The 23,918-nt window shown below is 40.1% G+C and overlaps 1 protein-coding gene across 3 annotated transcripts in view; it reads left to right on the forward strand.

Moving 5' to 3' along the window:
• Nucleotides 1–7,385: 7,385 nt before the first annotated feature.
• tnn (tenascin N) overlaps nucleotides 7,386–23,918 on the forward strand; it is a 39,564-nt gene continuing 23,031 nt past the window's right edge. For all 3 annotated transcript variants that reach the window (XM_041948803.1, XM_041948804.1, XM_041948805.1), the window contains exons 1-6: nucleotides 7,386–7,522; nucleotides 15,155–15,352; nucleotides 15,826–16,026; nucleotides 16,317–16,691; nucleotides 22,648–22,781; nucleotides 22,883–23,012. In XM_041948803.1, the coding sequence (XP_041804737.1) occupies nucleotides 15,157–15,352; nucleotides 15,826–16,026; nucleotides 16,317–16,691; nucleotides 22,648–22,781; nucleotides 22,883–23,012 (1,036 nt within the window). In that variant the 5' untranslated portion in view covers nucleotides 7,386–7,522; nucleotides 15,155–15,156. The remainder of the gene's footprint in view (nucleotides 7,523–15,154; nucleotides 15,353–15,825; nucleotides 16,027–16,316; nucleotides 16,692–22,647; nucleotides 22,782–22,882; nucleotides 23,013–23,918) is intronic.

The raw sequence follows: 23,918 nt of genomic DNA on the forward strand, positions 1-23,918 counted from the left end.
TTGACCTGCCTTGTGTGTTCCAATTAACTCGCTTCCTGTGCTTCACTGACTCCATGCACATGAATAGGGGCTCATTAATTATCATTCTGATGGCAGGTTCATCTTATTTTCTGAGCTATAGTGTGCACAAGTGCCTTATTCTTTTACTGTACTATGGCGGAGACAACAAATGTATTCCGCAAACAGCTCCCAGCTGTTGAAGTTGTGATCTGAAGCAGATGTGTCACAAGAGGCTATGCGTTGTACTTATGACATCACGGGTCTGAGACAAGACCGCAGCCGTATCATCGTCTGATAATTTTCTGTTGGTTTTTCTCATATGCCGTCTAGCAAAACAGAAGCCACATTAAAAATATTCCTTAAAAACAATCTGAAAGCCAGGTGATCGTAGATGAACAATTGCTGTGCTTATGTTGCCTCGGTTATAATGTGTGGTTGACAAAACAACATAAAACTCAAGTTTGGTGCGGATTACAGATAACCGGTGACAGAGCAGCAGCTTATAGTTTATGAACATATGAGCATTATGTGTGCCCGCAAGTTTGTTTGTGCACAGCGTGGTAAGCATCAAAGAAAGCTGAACACACAACAAGGGCTTTGAAAGGAACACACTCACCATACCTCCATATGGCACCAGTTTGTCTTCGCTTAAATGATTTCAGCTTTATCTACACTGCGTCGTCTAATCTGATCTGCTTTCCACCGAAGTCACACACGCGCAGTTTACACTGGCAGAAAATAAAAACAGCCTCCGAGTCGTTTCAGAGTAAACATGCAGAATGTGGCATTGATACCGGCTTTGGCCCAGCTTCCTCTAATCTGATCTTGTCATTTCCATGTAAACAATGGGAAAACATTTTGTCCCTATTTCTGAATGTTTAGACAGGAATGGAAAAAACAACTTTTTACCACAATGACGGAAAATTGTCAGCTTTGAGTTGGCCTAGCCTAATAATCCCCAGACGAGCCAGAAATGTAGTCAGTCTTTAAACATATCTCATGTGTTAGATATCTGCGGGTGCTATTTGGTCTGTCAGTTTCCATTTTGCACAAAACCCCTCACAGTGTGGCTCCCCTTCAGGTCAAATCAGCCCTCTCAATCAACAGTTTCAAGGTCTGCAAGGAAACATGCAATCAGCGATTTTTCAGTCACCATAGTTAGCTTGTGCATGATTAAATATGGTTCAAAGAAAAGAGTTAATGCGTTTTTGTATCTGTACTTTAAAGGGTATGATGAGGATTCAGGTTTAAGTTGCTGAAAAAGTTTGTTTGTGCACAGACACATATTAGTTATACTGTAAATGGCATGATGCCATTAAATTTTATTTTAAATTATAGGCTAACTTATTCATGTTCTTCCTGAGACCTAGAGAAGAAGATCAATACCACTCATACCTGCCCATTAAATATGAAGCTACAGCTAGCTACAGTTAGCTAAGCTTAGCATAAAGACTGGAGGTAGTGGCCTGGCAACCTTGCCAGAACAAAGTTACTTCCTCTTGACAGAGAAATAATTGAGCACACATGAACCCGTGTAAAACCAAAAATGATTGCTTACATTGCTTATAAATATTACAACATGTTAATCAGTGAGCTTCAGACATGACAGTAGCTGGGTTGTGTTGCAATACCTTTGGGCAGAGGCAGGCAAGCTCCAATCTCCAATCTTTACACTAAGATAGGCCAACCGGAAACTGGCTGCACATTCATATTTACCATAAAGATCATTTATCTCTCATTTCCCCTAAACAAGAGAGCCAATATGCATATTTGAGAATTGACACCAGACCCACAAATATCAGAATCATGTATGTCATTTTTTTTTCTAACCTGTCATGTGTCATGTGCATGCATCTTGCAAATATGTGAATAAACTGCAAAGATTAAATTTTGTGTTTAGTTTGTGATCACCACAATCCAAGACTTGACAGCAGGTGCTGAGCCACCTTGCTGTATTACTGCAGATATTCACAAGAAAGAGCCGCAAACTTTCATTCTTTATGGTAAAGTTCATAATGAAAACACCAACTTGTTAAAAAAACACACACACAGTAAAATAAAAAATGCAGTAATTAGCTCAGTTAATGATATCTTTGGCTTATCTGGTTATGTTCCAAGTTTCATGTTTATTATGGCAGGACATTAGGCAGCTTCAGTTCCTTTTGTAAACGATGCTGGCAAGTTCTCACATATGGTTGTTATAACTATAAATATATGAGCATCAGGAGGGCTGCTATTTATCTTGGCTTGGGGGGAAAAAAACAAGATGATAACAAGGAGCTGCAGCGGGCATAGAGCAGAAATTGCTTCCTCTGTGTAGGAAGCATTCAAATCCAAAATCAGCTGAAGAGAACATGTCAGGAGGGACGATCGAGGCATGTCAGCAATGCTCATCGCTCCATTAGTTCGAAAACATGGAAAAATTCACGAGTGGTCCAACATAACTTTAGACTCATTCAGAGTGGAATTCATTAGAGCCCATTATGATGAATTTCTGATAAAAGACATTTGAGTAAGAGACAGAAATGCACACAAGTTTTGGAGAAAGTACAGAAATCATTTAAAAATAGCAGTCTCTCTCTCTCTCTCTCTCTCTCTCTCTCTCTCTCTCTCTGTCTCTCTTGTCCTCTTCCTCTCTCATCCTCTTCATCTCTCTCCCTCTCTCTCCCTCTCTGTCTAAAGAATGTGGCATGTTGAGGTTTTTAACAATGTTTTTCAGCTTCAGTGAGCAACACAGTAACTATTGTTTGCCGACCACCATGTCTTAACCCAGCTTTGCAGGATGCTTTTAAAACTCCTGCATGGCAACCAACTACAACCAAGACAGCAACTGATAACTGATCTGAAGTCAGATTCTAAGAAATATCTTCTAAAATATCTGACTGGGGAAAAACTTCATAAATGCATTTAGAAAAGTTTATTTATTTTGTAACATAGTGGGAGAAGTCTGCATTTTAAGGGCCAGTAAAGGTTTCGGTGTACATACAGCTTTGCATTTACTGACGTCACTGATCACATAATAAATACAAAACCATGGTGACGGACATCCTTGCACTGACCGATGATGATCTCTTCAGGGTGATCACTGTTTGTCGCTGTGTTTTGAAAGCTTGTGTCTGGGCCCAGTGTTATAAATAAAGAGCAATAAAATAAAGAGCATGAGAAACTAGTAAACCAAACCACATAACAGGGCCAACCCTGCTAACCAGATCCCAACATAATTGAAAAGTAAATGCCAAAGTGTCTGGGCCAACATTTTCTGCTGTCATGAAGAGAGCACAAAACAAGGACATTTATTATAATAATGTGTTATTGTTATTGTACAGTCATTTCCAGACATTTTTCCCAAATGTGTACATGTAAATCTGTCTGTAAAAAATTGCAGTTTTATTCCTGGAAGTGTTAATTTATTTGGAGATTTTTCCACTCAGCAAGTGTGTAAAAATTAATTAATAGAAGCTGCTGATACGTAGTGAAGGACTAAGTGCTTAAAATATAGAGAAAAGTATCACAGAAGAGAGGAAGACTCCCTCACAGGAACTACATCTATCTCTGTCCCATATGCTGATACTTATTCCTCTGCTTTAATGAGGACTCTCAAGCAGCAAAACAGTAAATTAAACTGACTAATGAAGATAGTTGATACAAACTCCTGCTTATTAAGAAAAACCTTTGCTTTGTCAAAAAAAACTTTCATTCAGCAGGTTTAAATTTGCAGTCAAATTCTGGTCTGGCACAAAAGGACAAGGATAAATTGAAGGGAAATTCATTTCAGGTGTTTGAGCACTTCCAATGAGAGTTAGGAGACTGTCTCTCTCCCCGAGAAGGGAAACAAAGTACAGACACGCATCACATTAAACGAAACATATTACAAAGTTCACCCTGCTGTGGAGAACTTCTGTAACATCTGCTGCTAGTGTGGGGTGCCTTTCCCAGCACTGGGCTGAAATCAACAAGCACTTACAATACAGTCCCATTTCCCTGGAAGTATAGTGACATGCATGAAATGTTTCCTCACTGTCCCATGAAGTGCTGTAAATGTCATCACCTCCCACGCTGTATGTCCCGGCAACGGACGAGTGCATGAACAGAGTTCAATGTGCCGATTTGATGTTATGTGTATTCTCTGTATTCACTGAAGCTGAAGATCCCTCTTGTTTTATTAGAAACGATCATGGTGAATGGTTTTGAAATGTTTACAATTTCATGCAAAGTAACTGGTGAGCTACAACAATGCCAAATGCAAGAATGCAGGAAGTTGTAATTCAACATGAAAGATGTTTTTCAAGTATGAAGTTGATCAATATTTACAACCAAACCACAAAGAGCCTCAAAAGTAAGACGATATTTTTGATGCACCAAATGTTCCCAAAATTAGTAAAAGCACTTGTGGAGGAGTTGAAATTGACTCTTAATTCTTGTTGACATTTGTGACAAACTTGTCACACAAACACACAGTCTTGTGTGCGTATGCGTGTGGGTGTTTTTGTGTGTGTGTTACGGCATTCCTCTGTGATGGTTTGGAATCAGTTTGCCTGTGTTCAGTAATTGGGTCCAAACATTTGAAGCAGATCTCAGATAAACAATGCACAATCCGCTCACACACTCCCACATGGACACGAAGGACACAAGTATTGGCACAAAGACATGAACATACACATGTGCTGGACATGCAGACTCTTGCTGCCTGCCAGTGTACCTCGTCCTGTTGCATGCAGTAGTGTTTGTGTTGTAGTAGAAGCAGTAGTATGTCACAGATTTTTTGAAATACTGCTGTTGTTTATTAATGTACAGTGTTACTCTCCATGGAAATTCTCTGGAGGAGGTCTGGAAAGTACTCTTTAGTCACTGATATCTGAAGTACAAAACCAATATAGCGAGGGTGCTAATCTGTTAGCTCAGCCTTTCTTTCTTTGATTCCAGGTGATTTTAGCCTCCGTTCTGTCAAAGTTAATTAATACGACTCCAGATTTACATCAGATTTCTCTTTCTAGCGACAAAAACTGAAGAGCCTTGTACTCTGTTTAAAGGATCTTTCAACATGATAAAATGAAATTGAAGGCAGCTTAATTAATCTTTGTAGTCTTTGTTCTCTTGGCATAGTATAATTGAAACTGTCTTAGCTTCATAGCTCTCTGATAATGGAAATTAGACGACCAAATCTGAGGCTGAATATTACATGCGGCGATGTAAACTCTCTGTAATGACTGTGTCATTATGGAGCATCTGATGATTCATTCATCTCCACTCCTGGTCCGAGGAGCAGGTTGCTTCTAGAAAATGCTGCAGACACTGCTGCAGAATGACAGATAATATCTTTCAAGAGTTACGTTGCCTCTCAGTGGCAACAATATCACCTTCGTTCATTGTGCTTTGTCCTAAAACCTGGCAAATAATAATCCATCCATAACTCACCCATCATCACCACTGCATCCTCAATACACACTATACTGTGTAATATGACCACACCTTAAAGCAGCTCTCGTAAATATTGTCATATTAACAGTTCTTTAAATGACGGTGTGTAATGTGAAATGTGTCATTCACGGTGAAAGTTCTCTGAAAATGTTCATCCAACTGTGCAGGTCCTATTATTTTAGCTAATTGTTTTGGTTTTACTACCCGCACTTTGTTTTGGTTGAGTCTGACGGCTCTCATGCACATTGTTTCCAGATGCAGCAGGAAGATTTTTTTCAGCAGAAAAAGCTCTGATTAACTCACGCTACCTCACCAGCAGGGCAGACAGATAATGTTAGCAACTGTGGTCAGCATAGTGTAGCAGAGTCAGCGGAGAGGAAAACAGAGCTAAAAGAGGGGAATATATATCAACTTTATGAAGTGAAACTATGTCAATATTGTGATGAGAGCTTGTTGCACTGCCCCCAAGTGGTCAAACTGATCAATGCAAGTTTAAATGATTCTGACTGAGCACTGCCATTAGAAAAGATCCATCTTTCAACACGGGTAAACAACAAATGTTATTTTAATATTATTATTATATAGGATTAATTTACTATACCCAGCCTTTCAGCTGCTGTACAGGTTCAGTGCTACAGCTCTGTTTTCATGATAGACTGTCCATGGTTTTCATATTGCTTATTGCCCTCTTGTGTGCTAAATGCTATGGTATTTATGTCTTATCTTACAGATATTGAGGAAAAAGACAGATGGACCAAAAACATATACTTGTCCAACATGTCAAAGAGTACAGTTAAAGTTCAAGGAGGATTTGTTATGTGCAAACAACCACACCTGCCTCTCAGCTCCAGTTTCACTTGAACAATCCCACCATCCTCTGTGTTCCCGCAGAAATCCGAAACCTTACTAATATATTTAGAGGCAAAGAGCCGCTGTCAGCGTAAAGTATTGCCAACCTTGACACCTGGGGTCCTGGGTAATGGTCATGGTGGGTGTTCTGTCCCCGTTTGCATCCATGCACAAACTCAACAGAGTATTCATTCTTTGCATGCTTTAAAGTGGTCATGAGGCAGTCTGAGGGGGTAAGTTCTCGATCGTGACGCTTGTGTTTTCTTTCTGTCGGCTTGAAGGAGTTAGCTTGCTATGTGTCTTCACAGCATGCTCAGCGGTGGCCTGGTCTCACGCAAATAACCCGTGAGGCATTTCAGAGAGGATAGTACGTAAATGTGAAATCAAAACAAGACTTTTTGGTGTCTCGCTGTCAATCATCCAACCAAAAGTAAAAGTTCAAGATGACTCTTGTGATCATTATCACCATTTTCAAGAACACATGCCCCCAGAATGTTTTATTCCAAGAAATTCCCCTAGAGCTCTTTTTTTTTGTCCCTATCTTTAATAGGATCTGTATGCGACTGCTGTTTCCTGTCATTTGAATCCAAATTTGTCCTTTTCTTAAGTCTTCTTGTGTATTCTTCTGATTCAGTTTAGATGATTAAAGATGCATTTTGTCAAATATAACCTCTGAAGGAACCCGGTGGTGCCTTCAGTCCTAAGTCGACTCAAAGTTTTTCTTGGCTTCGATCTCGCTCCCTTGAATCCAACCTTTATCCATTTACTGTGGTGTTTAAGGTCCTACTCCTTCTGCTAAAGAGATTAATTTCAACCTCCTCTGCTACTGTAACCAAACACATACAGGGAGGAAAAAAAAAACGCTTATAAAAACAGTGTTGAGATGAGGACGAAGCAAGGCTCGAGGCATGTTTAGGTAGAGAGTGATTCGAAAGGGGAAAAAGTAGTAAATGCTGCACATTATCTCTCTCCTCCTCTTCCCCCTCTTCCTTTTCAGTCAATCACTTGAGGAGAGGAGGAGAGGAGACACTCCCAAACTAGCTGCCCATTGGCCTATAGGCATTTTGGGAGAGATTTTAACAATTGAAGTGGGAGGGAGAGAGCAAAAGTCAGTGGCAGCGTAGAGGTCTTTGAATCATTGGCCCGGGCCCGTCAACAGGTGGCATAGGGAGAAGCTTGGTGACATCCAGTCCTTCAGAGAAAAGAGAGAAAGAAAGAGAGTAAAGGAGAAGAAAGTTAAAGAAACCCCTCAAGGGTAAGGCAACTGTTTCATTTGGTCATTTTTCCTCAGTGATTTAAGCAGAGAACGTTGTATTTTTACTGCGCTCAATACGTCTTGTTTTATTGGAAGGATTTAGTTTAATGGCCATCGTTTGTCCAATTAGCTGGTAGGCGTGTGGGGACTTGAGAGGTTTTATTGGTAAGTTTGGTTCAATTCAGTGTGGGTAATTTATTTCATTACATTTCTAAACAGGTAATAGACAAAAAAGATTGATGATTTGATGAGGAAAAAAATCGTTGACAGCAGTTGTTTAAGGTGTTAATTCTGCTGCACTCAGAGAGCACCTTTGTTTACTTCTACAAGATCCCCTGGGGACCAATTACATGGTTTCTTCCCTTTTGCCAATCTTGTCTCTCTGTCCATCCATCTTTTTCACCCGACAAACTCTGTCTCAGCTCTTTCTCAGCTTGTCTTTCTCTCCAGACTCCCTTTCTTTCTCTCCATCCATCTAAACTTCCCTCAGTTTAACTTGACACCTGGAATTTATCAAGTGTCCCAGGACTGAAGCTGCTCTTATGTTAGTTTGGGTTTGCATGGCAGCACTTTGTCTGTTGGTCAGTGATAAATATTGAGATGTAATGATGTTTGACACACTGAATGAAGTTATATGAGCATTGTTGTAAAATGTTGGTGGTCAGTGTGTAGTTGTTAAGACTGACATATTTTTCTGTGTGCTATATATTGTTCACTGGTAGAAAGTAACTAAGTACATTTACTCAAGTATAAATTTATAAATATACCTAATAAATTTGAGGTTCCTTTTCTCTATTTGAGTATTTCTATTTTATGCTACTTTAAACTTTTTACTCTTCTTTTCAGAGGAACTTTTCAGGTCTTTTTTTATTCCACTATATTCCTTTAACAGCTATAGTTACAAGTTACTTTACAGATTGAGATTTTACCAGCAAAACATGGAACGATTTTATAAAATTTGATGCATTCTTATAAAAAAAATAAAGATAAACTATTCAACAGTATAAAGCAGTTTGAATTAGCTTCACCTCAACCTCCTTCGACATTACCTGTAACTGCATCAAAAATAAATCAACCTATAATATAATAATATTACACTGATGGGGACCGTTCTGCATAATGAGTACTTTTACTAAAGTAACATTTTGAATGCACAACTTTTAGTTAATTGAGTATTTTAATTGTGTAGTGTTGCTACTTTTACACAGCAAATGATCAGAATACTGCACCAGTAATATTATTTTTGTAGTTTAATAAGAAAAATGCAAACACAAAAGCTATTTTTAAAGGTTTTTATTTTAAATTTGCATCAGTTAAAGCCAGTCTGACAATATGTATGAATCAACACACTTATTTTCCCTTTAGAGCAGCTGCAACAGCCTTTAATATCTGCCAAAATGTATTTGAGGTATTATTTACGATTTGTATATCCAGTTAATATCCACATTGTACTGTAGATAATGCTATATTGTCTGTCAACAAAGCTGCCAGCACTAATTTTTCCCCATAATAACTACATAAATAGTGATAATAACTATGTGCCGGCGTGATAGATATTCTCACAGGGCTGTCGATCCAGTAGATTTACCTTTAATGCTACTGTGCTGGCTCGCAGAATACACAGAAGTCCTCCCTAAATGAGCTACAGATGTGGGCCCTCAGCCACACAAAATGATAGAGAGAGGGAGACAGAAAGAGAGAGAGAGAGAGGGAGAGAGAGAGCGAACCCAGAGTGGGTGGCTTATAAAATGTGTTCAGATTGCATAATGTGAGTCCTTTCATGGAGACCTTACGACACCAGTTGAGTTTTTTCATTTACTTTCACTGATTGAAAATGACCCCTGGGCACAGGAAAGCTACTCCAAACACACTTTATTATTTAAAAAACTTATCTCTGCCTAGAACTTAGGCTGTTTTAATAACGCGCTGGTTGTGTTCTTTTCAGCTGGTTCGGTTTTTATCTGACAACCCCACTAAGGGAACGGAGCCTTTATGGCTCTGATGAAGCGAGGTCCTTATCGAGGCCTACTTGTGGTCTGTGTGGCAGCAGGAGGCAGACAGAGTCATGAAGATATGAGCTCCGCTCGCAGACGATAATTGCTTTCAGCTTCGTTTTATTCATTTTAGTTTCCCTGTTCGGTCTGCGAGCTGCTGCGAAGGAACGAAAGGAGGAAGTGAAAGGAATGTCCACAAGTTTGCAACCGCACATAAAGGCACAATCTTCAGGCTCCGCTTTTTAAAACCTCTCTTCTTGTCATCCTCAGGCTTGTAGGTTTGGCCCAATGAGATTTGTCTCGAGCTGAAACTTGGGGAAACAGACAGCCTTTTGCCTGAGGCTTAATGGTTCTCTAGAGAGGACAGGGCAAATGTGCACAGACTGACCGAGTCACATTCTTCTGCCTGTCTGTCTGTGTCCAGTACAAGTTTTCTCTACAGCCGTTGGTCTTTGTTTCACTGGTGGTCTCCTCTTCCCTGTCTCTGTTAATCCCAGTGTTTAGCGCATCCGCTGTTTCCAAAGCTCTGAGAGCATACAGAGATTTTTAGAAACCACCACAAACACACAAGCATCCCCACAGCTTGTCAAGAAGCGTTCAGTGAAAGGTAACTGTGGATCCAGACGCTATTGTCTCTAGCTGATTAAAGCTGCTGTTTCCTTTGGAGGGAATCCCCCCTCGTCTCTGTAAGCTCTAAATGACAAGTTTCACACACATACTGTACAGACATGGCCAGATTCCCATGTGCTTCTTCCTCCCATACAAAAGGGTGAACACACACCACCAGGTAGTCCACAAACATTTTACAGGCCCATTGACATAGCTCTGCTTTGACATGGAGAAGTTACTGTTGGGAAGGAATTTTTCACTGTGTTTATGGACATGTTGAATTTTACTTGAGAGGGTTTGAAAGCCAGGCTGAAATGCTATCTGGATGGGCCATCTGCTGAGTGACAGGATCCACTGGGCTGAAGCCATTCTGTTTTCCTGCTGTATCCTGCAGTCGTGTGCATTTTGACTAATGACAGTCAACTGCCTTTAGACTATGAACGTGCTGGTGCTGATGCCAAACCAGTTCAAAATCTTTATGTTACTGGCCCGCTGGAGAGCATCCAGTAAATCCCTTCCGCTTTTCCAAAAATCGAGCTAAAACTTTCTGTGCTGCTTTTCATCGGCCATTCAATGCTACATCCAGTATTTCATTCAGAGGTACCAAATCTTTCCTGTCACTACACTGTCCAACCAACATCTGCTCCATTCATCTTTTAACTACTGGGATACATCAAAGAAATCTATATAATGCATACTGTACTCGAGGATATAATTCTATCTATCTATCTATCTATCTATCTATCTATCTATCTATCTATCTATCTATCTATCTATCTATCTATCTATCTATCTATCTATCTATCTATCTATCTATCTATCTCTACTCTGAGGAGTTGTTCACTCAAATGGCAAACACCAATAAAAGAAGAAGAAAAGTAAGAAGAAGAAAGTGCAAGTACCTCACCACATGTGAGGGGGCTAAGTCACACTTTTTGTAAAATATGACACAGATTTTAGTGTATCCCATGGAGGGAAAGGCAACGCGAGCCAGCAAGCATATGAGGTGCAGAAACATGGTCCACCAATGACTGTGATTATACTATCTCTGCCATCCATTTTTACAATCACCCTCTTCTACCAATTGTCTCTCTTGCCAGTAGCCTCTCTCAGAATCACAAGTGGAGCATGATGTGTAAGTGATGTGTAGATATCCTTCGAGTATACATTAATAAATTAAGTGCTGAATTTTTATGACCTTTTGTGTTTTTATAGGGATGTTCACAGCATTTCTCTTTCAAACAGATATCTGATTCTGAGCAGCTAACTGTCGTCACTCAATGTAAGAACTAGTTAACTCAATCCTTGTTGCTCTGATACTTTAAAGCAAATGGTTGCGTAGTGATGATCCATCCATTCATCCCTCCATCCATTCATTTATTTAACTATCCATTCATTCATCTATCTACGCTTTCATTAGTCATTAAGAACCTTATTCATTAATGACCAGTTGATTCAAGTTGATCAGTGATTTATTTATCCATCCTTCAATCTATCTACACATCACTTCATCCATCCATCAATCCATTCATGTGTCCATCTATTCATCCATCCACCTACTCAACTATGTGTGCATACATCGATCATACATCCACCCATTCATCCATCCATCACCATCCATCCATCGGTCCATCCATCCATCCACCCATCTATCTACACAAACATCCATCATCCATCCATCAATCAATCAAAATGTCCTTCTGTTTCTCTATCCATCTATCATTTATCCAACTCGCTATTCAGTCCATCCATCTTTCCTCTAATCCATCCATTCATGCATGCATCCATCCCTCACTCCATCTATCCATCCTTCCTCTAATCCATCTATCCATCCATCTCTCCGGCAACAATAATTCCAAAATGTTACTGCCCCACTTCTCCCTCTATTCCCCATTTCCTCTCTCCATTAATCCCTCCATCTGTCTTTCTTTCCCGCACTGGGACATTCTTAGCAGTCAGTAGTGGCTCTCTGCTATGCTTGGAAGGTCACAGTGCTATCTCCTCCAAATGAAGTAAGAAAGGGGCCTGAAAACTGAGAGCATCAAATAAAACCTTGACAAGGAGCTATAAACATGCTTGTTAAGCATTTCTGCGCACCAGTGCTCAGAGCCATTCCACACTGCTGTAATATACTGTCTATAATGTGGCTAACTGCTCGGCTGTCACCGATTCAAACACACTCTCTCCATCATTCCCGCTATCACCCATTCACTCCTTTTCACTCACTTAATCTCTCTTCAGCTTTTTTCATCTCTATTTCCCTTACTTTCCAGTCTCTCTCCATCTCCTTCTCTAAATGTGTCTTTTACCTCATCTTTGGTCTTGGCCATTGATAAAACACCCATCAGGGATTTGGCCACCACATAGGGTCAAAAAAGCAATTTCCCAGTGATGTCATAGCTTGAATTTCTTGCACTGGCACCATTCTCCAACCTCAAGCTTTTGACCAGCAGCAATCAAAGAGACAGCTAAAATAACCAAACAAGGTCAGCCGTATTGAGTTTGGACTAGTTAGAAACAGGTCATGTTAATTACACGTCTATTCCTTCTGGACTGGAGAATTTTAAGTCACAGAACTGCTTGAGTTACATCCTGTATAAATCATCAGCGGGAGGATTCATAAGCCAAAGTTTATGTTACTGAAAACAAGCATAGCAGCTCTCCACCGTAGCTTCTGCGAATATAAAACCTCCACACGGCACTCGAGAGGTGAGGTAATCTCCCTGCTCCGAATCTCTGCTAATCTGATAATGGTATCATTATGGTGGCGGATGGAGGATTGGCAGGTTTTATGTCCACTTGTTGACATTTTAATGTTCTGGCCAATACTTGCAGAGTGTCCAGTGGGATTTTTAAGATCTGCTTCTCTCTCTCTCTGCACATTTTCTTCTTTTCCATCTGCTTTTAGTCTTCGATACTCAATGAGCAAATGCTCATCAGAATAAATTCACAGAATCACAAAAATACAAGTTTACAGTCACCACTGAAACATTGTTTGTCCCAAAATCAAAGAGGAAAAGGATTTCTTCTTCCATCACAATATCCTGCTCATGAAGTCTGTGATAACACTTTCCTGCCCCTCTCTCCTGTTTCTGTCTTCTATGGTTACCTTGTTTGCAGTATTGTTACAGCTCTGGGGTTTTGCAGTGCATGCATATTCCATTGAATAACCCTGTCACCATTTCAAATAAATCCAACAGATTTATTTAAGAGTGTATGCTACCGTGTGTGTATTGCTACGCCGTTTTCCAGTTGTCAAGCGTCACAGCAGGGCCCACAACACATTATTACAGAGCTTTAAGCCACTGTATTAGAGGTTTTGTGTTTCCATAGACCACACAAGCTCAGCGCTGTTAGATCAGATGTTCCCCCTGCCGCAATTCAAACTTTTACACCAGGATGTTAAATTCAGACCAAAGTCCAAAAAAAGACCAACTGAAGGTTAAAACAGGCCTACTATTTTGAAAGCATGTAATTTGGCTACCCGGGGAAGCCGCTGCGAGGTTTTAAGTTCACATGACATCACTGTCATTAGACACAATGACATTATCACTGAGGACAAGTTTCTGAAAGCTCCGAAACGCCTGACTGAGCACAATTTATGGTTTAGAGCAAAAAGATCTCTGGCAAAGTGATGACTGCTCACTTTCTGCTGCCATTGGCTACTGAGGAATGAGAGCCGAACACACACACACACACACACACACACACACACACAAACACACACACACCACAGTGACATAATGGTTCAGGTTTCCTGAGATAGCGTGCCCCACTGAATCTAATGTAACTTGTGCGTTGTCCAGAGTATTCCTGTCCTCAGTTCTCTATGAAACACTGAAAGTACAAATGTGACTGGGAGACTCAGGTCCAGTCAGCCATGACGACAAACATCTACAGTTTCAGAAGTCTGTTACACACAGTTCATGCCGAAGATACAATCCCTGCGAAACGTTGTAACTCCCACTAGAATAACAGATGGAATATAGATTTCATCTCCATATGAAGCATTGTGTCACGCACTGTGAGATGCTGGGAAGTGAATCTGAAGATCTGAAGTGCGTTGTGTACGGTAAAAACAGCTTTATTCAAATGAATAATCCTTTTTTTTTTGCCAAGGTTATCTTATCTTCTACCACCGTTTTTTAAAATCTCCTGAAGATAAACTATTACTTTAGAGGGGAAATCATCCTGAGAGTGAAACAAGAGGAGGATTAGCCAAGCTTAGCTCTAAGACTGTAAACAGAGGGAAATGGCTCATGTGGCTTTCTCAAAAGTAAAAAAAAACACACCAATTACTCCCTTTAAAGCTCAATGATTAACATGTATCTCATTTTTTAAATCTGCACTCACTCTCACAGTTTCATGAGAAGTTACATGTCTGGTAGAGTTGTAGCTATTTCATGGCAAACAGCTGGCATAGGGACAGTGATAACAGGAAACACTGCTGCTTCCTGTCTTTATGCTAAGCTAAGTTAAGCTAATTGTCTTTGACTCCAGCTCAGTGCTACACAGACATGGCAGATGCATCTCTCTTCTCATCCTACTCCTGGAGAGCTAATGAACAAGTGCTTTTATTAAAATGCTAAACTATTCTCTTAATGATGCTCCATAGCACGCTGGCACTGCAATGGGTATAATAACAGTAACTGCTTTTGCATGTTTGTCTTCCTTCCTGGAACAATAACTGCTGTTCAAACCACAAACTAACCTTTTTTCCTTTTTACTATTCAATGGAAACAATTCATTCATGGTCTTTAGTTCAGAAGGGGCCAATCCCTACTTTATTCTAATTATCATTATTTTAAAAGGATTACCTTCCAGTAACTGCATGCTCGCGGATGCTGTTCAAATTAAAAACACTCAAGAAAAACTAGCTCAATACTTTCTGATGACTGCACAATTAAGCTTACAATCAGCAGTCAACTTGTGTGTATTCTGTGCGAACTGGAGGGCTGTCTTGTTTCAGAAAAGAAATTCAGGTTCAGAAAAATTAACTGCTTTTATCTGCTTTTATCTTGTCCTCCAGCCATGACCACCAGACTCCTGTGGAGGGCCCTGTGTCTGCTGGCCCTGCTCTGCACCATGTCACCCTTCAGCTCCGCCGACAACCACCCGGACCCCTCAGGGCCAGAGCAGGGAGTCACCTTCAGCCACGTCTATAAAATCGACATCCCGGGGAGCTCCAGTTGTAAACTCGAGCGCCTGCCAGCCCAGGATGGAACAGGTAATAAACAAAAATATGAGTGAGAGAGAATGCAACTGAGAATGAGATGGAAAATTATTTGTACTGAAAAAATACAGAAAAATGGATAAAATGTGTAAATAACAAGAAACTGTTTATCTAAGAAAGATGACAATAATGAGATTGTTTCACATTTTCAACGCAAAGACATGTTATTATATTGCATGTGTGTCACTGGGAAGGTCATTGTGTTAAAGGAACATGGTTTGGTAATGGATATTCTTACACTGTTACATATATTACCTCATATACTGGATGTGAGCTGCAGGTGAACATTAATGTAAATACTATGGCTCATCCTTTCTTGGTATCTTTTTGGCCTCTTCATTTTTTAAATAAGGCTTATTCAGATTTTCTTCTGACAATTAAAATTACACTATACTGTGTCATCATGTGTGAGCAGTGTTACAGAACATACAGTAATTAACAAGTTTGGTTTTTGTCATACTTTGTAGGTCTGCAGACAGACAACACTATGAATGGAGAGAACGACATCATCTTCAAACACAACATCAGGCTGCAGACACCCAAGTGTGACTGTGAGGAGTCGGAAAGCTTCAAGTCACTCTTGTACAGAGTCAACGGGCTGGAGGAGGAAGTCAACTACCTAAAGACTCAGTGCTCTCAGGGATGCTGTGGAAGAGGTGGTGCTGCAGGTAAACTGGGCCACAACCAATTAGAAAGGCTGAGCTGGGAAGTCAACTCTTGATGCACAATCAGGAAAGACATGTGAAAAGAGGAGAGGGAAGAAGCTGCAAACAATCTCATTTTACATCCTTGAAATTGTATTCTGTTTATTATATAGCATGCACATGTAGAAGGAACAATAAAGAGTGAGTAAAGAAATTTGCAGGTAATAATCCTGGAAACTGCAGTTCTAACCTGTAACTGATGAGTGATTTACCTTTAACAATACAGTAACTCCTTTTTAACGTCCTCTCTCAAGGAGTGGACACAAGCTGTAGTGGCCATGGTACCTACCAGCACGACACCTGCAGCTGCCTCTGTAACCCGGGATGGGAAGGCCCAGATTGTTCGGTGTCCTCCTGCCCCGACGAGTGCAATGACAACGGCCGATGTGTGGATGGGAAGTGTGTGTGCCATCAGGGCTACACAGGACACGACTGCAGCCAGCTGATGTGTCCAGACAACTGCAATGACAAGGGACATTGCGTGGATGGAAAATGTGTGTGCTTCCCGCACTTCACCGGCGAGGACTGCAGCATCCAGAAGTGTCCCAATGACTGCATTGGTAACGGCCAGTGTGTGGATGGCCGGTGCATCTGTGATGAGGGCTTCTATGGAGAAGACTGTTCATTAGGTGAGCTAACAACACAAACTCTGTGGTTTTATTTCATTGTATGCATAATGACTTGGCAAATAGGTGGTGTGAGAGGTTTGGTGATGCAAGGAGTGCTCACAGACGAGCTAACGGTTAACACGTTAGCAAGATGGACACATGCAAGCAGCAGTGCACCACAATACAGTTCCAGTCTGTTGACAGTTATCTTATAATTTCTCTGTACAGTGCTGTTTACAGCCTACAGGCACTTTGTTTCCATGACTGTACATCATTTCATTGAATATAGATTTATCAAAGTGGGAAATATAAGCAAGGCATTTGCTAACTGATTATTTATTTCCGTTAGCAAACTTGTTAGCTCGGTCGCTAATGAGATGTACTCAGATACTTAGCTTTCTGGCTAAAAGTAGCAATACAACAATGTAAAAATTTTACTTTAAAAGTACTCAATACTAAAGTATTAGCATCGATATATACCTATAGTACCAAAAGTGAAAGTATCCATTATGCAGGATTGACCATTTTTGAATAATATTGAATTATTGATGCATTAATGTTGCAGCTGGTAACGATGGAGCTAATTTTAATTACTTTATACAGGTGGATAGTTTAATCAATAAGAATACATTACAATTTATCTGTTAATTATATTTTGTGTTAATAATCAGAATCTGCAAAGTAACTAGTAATTAAAGCTGTCAGATGAATGTAGCTGAGTACAAAGTACAATATTGGCCACCAAATGTAGTGAAAGAGAAGTATAAAGTAGCAGAAAATGCACATACCCAATTAAAGAACAAGCACCTAAAGGTTGTACTTAATGCAGTACTTGAGTAATTTTACTCAGTTACAGTCCACCAGTGAAAAGTTCACACTGTTTATTCTAAAGCATTTACTGTCTCCTGTCTCATAACTGTCAGCAAAGCTCTTGTGGAACAGTTTGGAGTCCGACAAAGGAGGTTAAATAGCATCCTTTACTTTGGACTCTCAGGCTCTCCATTCACTCAACAGGTACCGAGGACACTGTGTTATTGGTTGTTATTGGTTCATATTTACATGTCAAAGTTCACTAGTGTTGTACATGAAATGTACATTCACTTCATCCCTGCGTGTGAATCCAACTACAATATTGCAGCAAATTCCATTGAAATGCATTGATTTGACCATGAAATGTTCTGAAAAAAAGTGGAATAACATAAGAATTTTTGTGAGAAATCCATCAAGAAAATTGTTAACGAGCATATTTTCCGGTCGATTTGACTCCAGCAGACATAGATCATTCATACAGGTTTTGTTGCTGTGGGCAGTTCTCATTCCAGCTACAAGCAACAACATTTGTCCCGTACAGATTAATGGTGTCTTAGTAAGCATATTCCATCATGATCTTTTTATGGATACAGCTCGGGTGCAGCATAACTTTTTATGACCCGATCTTGCATGTAGTTCGTTCTGTGTTTCTCGTGAGAATTAACATTCACATTTCACCTTTTTATTTAGTCACCTCCATGGCTCTGCTGACATTAAGCTGTGAATATTAACTGCTATCTCATGGATAACACAGATGCTACAAGGAGCTCTGGGACCATTAGAATATAATACTTACCCCTAAAGCCCAGGCCACCTTCAAGTAAATTTCCTTACTATATCATTTAGTAAAGAAATTTACGATGTATCTGAATTAATTCTTAGGATTTACAGCAAACCATTCGTGCTTGTACCAGCTTATCTGCTGATCTGAGATTTATGATGCAGCATCCTTGGCTCGTGAACTTATTGGCAATAGGCCTTTTGAACAGCAGTAGGAAAAACAAGTGTTACTGATAACATTAAGCATGGCTTCACTCTGTGTGTCCCAGTAAACAATGACATTGTGCCATTGTGAAATATCAAAATTGAAGAAGTCCTAACAGAGTATATTGATACACCTGGGTTATAACTTCATTTTGGGTTGAACGGCATCATCGAACCAAGTAATAAATTAGAATCCTTTCAAATCCCTTTCTAAATTCAACTAGGTTTAACTTTTAACATTTGCCAGTAGCTAAAATTAAGAATAACTACAATGTTGACAGCCTGTACACAGAACCTGAAAAGGAGGCAAGAGCATAAGATATCAAATGATGATTAAATCTTTCTGACACATTGAATGACTGTAGCCTGCTTATTTATTTATTTTTTGAATAAGCTATTTTGCACTAAATACTAAAGGTGCAGAACAATTAAAAGAACAAACACCCCCCTCCCCCGGCAATAAGAAAGTGAGATGATAAACTAAACTGGGAGACTCTCCTGAAATTGATGTGACACCATCAGCTAAATAATTTCTCAAGGGAAGACTCGCCTGTGTGATTGTGTTGTTGGACTACAAAAACACACGATCCACTCACAGTCATAGGGTGATGTTAAAGAATGGTGTTTATTTTTGCTCATAAACACCTTCTGATTGTGTTCGGGCACCTGGTTTCTAGAGCACAGTCAACAATCAGAAGTTGGCTAGCAGGAATCAACGGTAATTAGCAACAGCTGATATAAACGCGCTGCTACGCTCCATAGCTTAAATGTTTTGTACATTGCACTTTGCAAATCAGAAAGAACAAGAAGTCATAAAAGATTTGAAAAAATCTAGCATCCAAGCTTAGTGGGTATTTTGATTTTTGAAACTGGCTATTGGAACCATACGGCACCAGTAACACTTGCTGCAGCTACGCCAACAAACTTGTTCTTATCTTTTGATACTGTGGAATTTTCTTAGAGAAAATAACTATGACCAACAGCTCCCTCAAAGAACTTTTTGCAATAAATAGTCAGTGCATTGACGCGACTGTCTCTGACTAAACCTAAAGTTATGGCAGTTATTATGATGGCCATAGTGACCTGCTGTTGTGTAATTCAAAGCATCTCTTCAGCAGTTATTTCAGATATAGCAGCTGATGGGGCCCTTTCAGTGGACTGGCTCCATGACCGCCGACAGCTATGCCCTGTAGACAACGTCAGGTCACATACTGTAATACCACAGGAATATAAGAACACACATCAGTCTTTTGAGGCTCCATAGCTCTAACCCTTGGACGAATCGTCACCTTTCCTGCTAAATGCACTGCTCACAAAACCGCTATTACTGTACTGCCTCAGGTGCAGAGTACAAAATTGCATGTTATGGCAATTTAAGGTCTGACACGGAGAAAGGTGAGCAGCAGCAGCCAGGCGTGGACAGTTTAATTCACTGCGTTCACACGCAGTCATTTCTAAGGAGATTTTGAAGATTTTGCTGCAGGTGACGGGCACAAAACTGGTCCTTGTCAATGTGCAACATCACTTCTGCAAGAGAAACTTGTTCTATATATGGCAACGTCTGCCTATATGTGTATACGGTAATCCTACCTCTAGAGAGCACATACTTTAAAATAGGGCATTTTTAACATTTACGACAAGCTACACAATCACTTTTAGATCCTGAACCACTGTTTTAGAAACTAGAATAGGAGCATAAAATGGTTCAGACTTCACAGTAGCAGGTCAGTGCTGTGAGGGCCTTGACGGCGATTTAGTTTCTTCAGACCGTGTCTTGCTCTGCAGAGGCAGAGAATAGCTAGAGACAGATCTGCGGCTTCGTGTGTAGGTGCCGTTGAATGGATTCCAACATCAATAGCGGCACCGTGTCAGAGGAAAAGTCAGGGAGGAAGGGAAAGTGGGAGGTAAGAAGAAAAAATACACTGTGTTGATTTTAAGTGTTAGCAATGGTAGTGGTAATATGCACCGGGAGAAGAAGAGCACAAAAGCAAAACAGTCGACACCGTTCTTTGTTTTATGTGGCTACTTGCCATTTCAGCACCTGGATGATGGATGTCAATCTGCTCAGTGGGTGATGATGGGAACACAACTCTTGAAGTATGACTGTAGATACACTGTACATCCACTGTAGTGCAGTTCAATTGATGTTGCCATGTGGTTTAGAGAATCAGAGGCGCTTTCACAATGAAAATATTGTTGCAGCCTGAACTCTTGTCGATCCTTCAGATTATAGGGGAAAAAAAAGAATTTAAGTTTAGCACCCACATCTAACAAGGTGATCTCGACGTAATGCGAGTGAGATATTAAAAGTGAACACAGTGACTTGTACAGATGGTTTGGATTTACCGTTCTCATCGTGGCTTCTTTTAATGTCTCAAAGATTTTTCCTTTCATTTATACACGCATTTAAAGAGATTATGTTCAACATAATGTAACTTTGAATTTTGTCTTCACCTCAAAGCCATATTTGGCTGCTTTTTTGTGAACTGGCTGAGAGAACAGATTCATATGTCTAATTCTGAAATATTGATAAACAGATGGCAAACTTATGTAAGATAATAGGACACAGAGGAACAACAAAAAATAAGCTGATTGAATTCCCATCTCATTTGTCCCGAACAACATTGACACTTTCTTAAGGCTCACTCGCTTATAGATTTATAGTCTTTTTAAGAAGTCCAAACATGTTAGTATTTCAGTCATATTTTCCTTCTTCCAATTGTATTTCAGTCATTTCCAAACAGAGAAGAAACAAATCACTATTAGCTTCCAATCTTAATATGTTAATGTATTCACCCCAGCTGTTCTGAATATTATTCAGGGGTAAAGATTGTTGACAGTCGTGCTTAGAGTAGCAACAGGGGGATATTAACTGCTCCTGGATGGAAAATGATTGCTACATTCGAGAAAAAAAAACATTAAGCTTCCTGACTTTGCCTTGCGGAACAGTGTCTGAACCTGATGTGAATTCCTTCCCTGCCAAAGTTATGGCAGACTGCTTCACCACTCTAACTCCTCCACTTTTTCCTCTTGAAATATGCTTACATTTGTGCGTCCTGTGCTCCTCTAAATGTACCACCAGCTACCATTTATTTCCCTCTATCATGCCCACAGAACGTTCTTATTTGTGGAAAGCCTCACTCCCCGACACTGCTGACTTGCTGTCTTCTGTCTTTTGGCTGCTGTTCTGTTATTGTACTCCCCCATAGTCATATACCTTTTTATTCGCCTCTGCCATACTTTTCCACCATCTCCATTGAAGCCCTTGTATAACCACTGAAAAGCAATATTTTTTTTCCCCAATTTCCCTCTCAGGTCTGGGAAGAAACCTCAGCGTTCAAAATTATGCCTGGCTCATGATCCTCACACGGTGTACTAGAGACAGACAGGTAGAAGGGAAGAAAGGGCAATAAAAGCGAGAACAGGTTATTAAACAATAACACCATAACACCACAGTGCCGCTGTATGTGTTTGTCACCAGGCAGCCTTTGGTTTCTGTCTGTTTATCGAGTACACTGTAAAGTTCGGAGACTTGACACCTGCATGAGTTCAGTAATCCGTCACAATGAACACCAAGCCTGTTTTTATTGTTGGGCTTTAATTTATTTACAAGAGTTTGAGAAAATATGTGCACTGGACTATGTAAAGCAGCTGATGCACCTTGTGTAACACCATTATAAAGGAAATGTAGCATGTGTGGGCGTAGCGAATGGAAGAGGTTTTCAACATGGTTTTTGTTCATGTTATTTTATTTAAATAGATAAGCATAACTTTTACTGTATGAATGGAATCACTTTGTGCTTATCTATATACTTTTATGGTCTGCACTGCTTTACCAAACGGCACTTTAATGCAACTGTTGCTGGAGACTAAAGACTTGCTATGATGCATTACCTACAGTATCATACATTTCAATTCTGTACTGATCCTGAAACAGTTGTTTCAAATTTAAAATATTTCTCCATATTTGCTACTAAAAGTGCAACTGACAGTGTAAAAATAGGTTTCCAGGGCTTTTAGTAAATGTACTAATTGGGGGTGAAAGACTTAAAGACTGACAGTGAGAAAATGACTGAAATGATGGTTCCAGTTAGTCATGGAAGCAATTAAAGTAAGAGAATATTGTATTAAAATTTGCAATAACCTCTATTAAACTTTGTCGCTCTGTCTCTTTCTCTCTCAGTTCTCGGCCCTCAGGGTCTGAGGTTGGTCCGAGTGACAGATGTCTCTCTTCTGGTTGACTGGGAGTCAGTTCGTGGGGCAGAGTATTACATTTTGACATATCATCCCAGAGGCGATGAAAGCGCACTGCAGCAAGTAGGGTTTTTATTTTTCTTTTTTGGTCATATTAGCAGGCATGTCAAATAAAGGAGAAGCATATTTTTAAAACACCTTTGTTTCAACTCACTGTATCCTAGGTTCAGGTTCCCAACACAGAGAACTCGTACCTCATCACCGGACTTTCTCCCGGGATCACCTACATTGTCCAGGTGTATGCCGTCATTAAAGAAATCCAAAGTGAGGCAGACAAGATTGAAGCTACCACAGGTGAGTACAGACCACTGTGATCAGAATGAATGACTGAATGACAACAATGAGGCTTTGTAATTTGTGCCCCTTTTGACTAAATGAGCATGACACAGGATAAGATTCATTACTGCCGGAGCGGAATAGGGCTGGATGCAGCGTGTTGCCTTCAAATGTGTCGGTTGTTTTGGGCAAAGGCAGATGTGACCTATTAAAGACTGTGGCAGGAAGACCAGGTATGGCCTGCAGGTCTGGGGGATTTAGTTAGATTTTCCGAGGATTAGATGGTCAAATTTGAGGTCAAATAAAAGTACATGTGTGATGAAGCATGAAATGCCAAGCTCTTAAATGTGTACAGGAAGGAGAAGTTAAAGATTAGGAGTCTAGATTTTACCACCCGAGGATAGCCGAGTTTGAGGTCGCCGCTTCGTTTCAAATATTGCGATTTAAACAATAACAATTATTGCTATAGCATCTTACTGTGTGGGTTCACATGTTTAAGGTGCATATTCATGCATGAATGAACAGTCTGTTCCACTTATGCTAATTGCTTGCAGTTACTTGTTTAAGATGAGTTTTTTCCTGTACTTAAACCTGCCGTTTACGTCTTTTACACATATGCTATGCTAAAAAGCGATGAACAAGCTGAGGTCTGTCATTACTAAGTGTTTCATAAGCGCTGGTTTGTTAACCATTAAATTTAAAGGCAATTGCAAGGAAATGGCTCTACGGATGTGTTTAATGGAAATCGGACTCACTCACAGATGTGGTAGAGACAGATGTGAAGAGAAGAGATTACTAGACAGGATCGGTGGGCGTGAGTGAGACAGACAGAGATTGAGTAAGATCCTAATGTGTGGTTAGCCTGGCTGGCCATGGAAAACCTCACAGAGCATGGCATTCACATATGGGCATGAGAAAACACGC

Source organism: Chelmon rostratus, chromosome 12 (assembly GCF_017976325.1).
Source record: "Chelmon rostratus isolate fCheRos1 chromosome 12, fCheRos1.pri, whole genome shotgun sequence".
NCBI classification, from domain to species: Eukaryota; Metazoa; Chordata; class Actinopteri; order Chaetodontiformes; family Chaetodontidae; genus Chelmon; species Chelmon rostratus.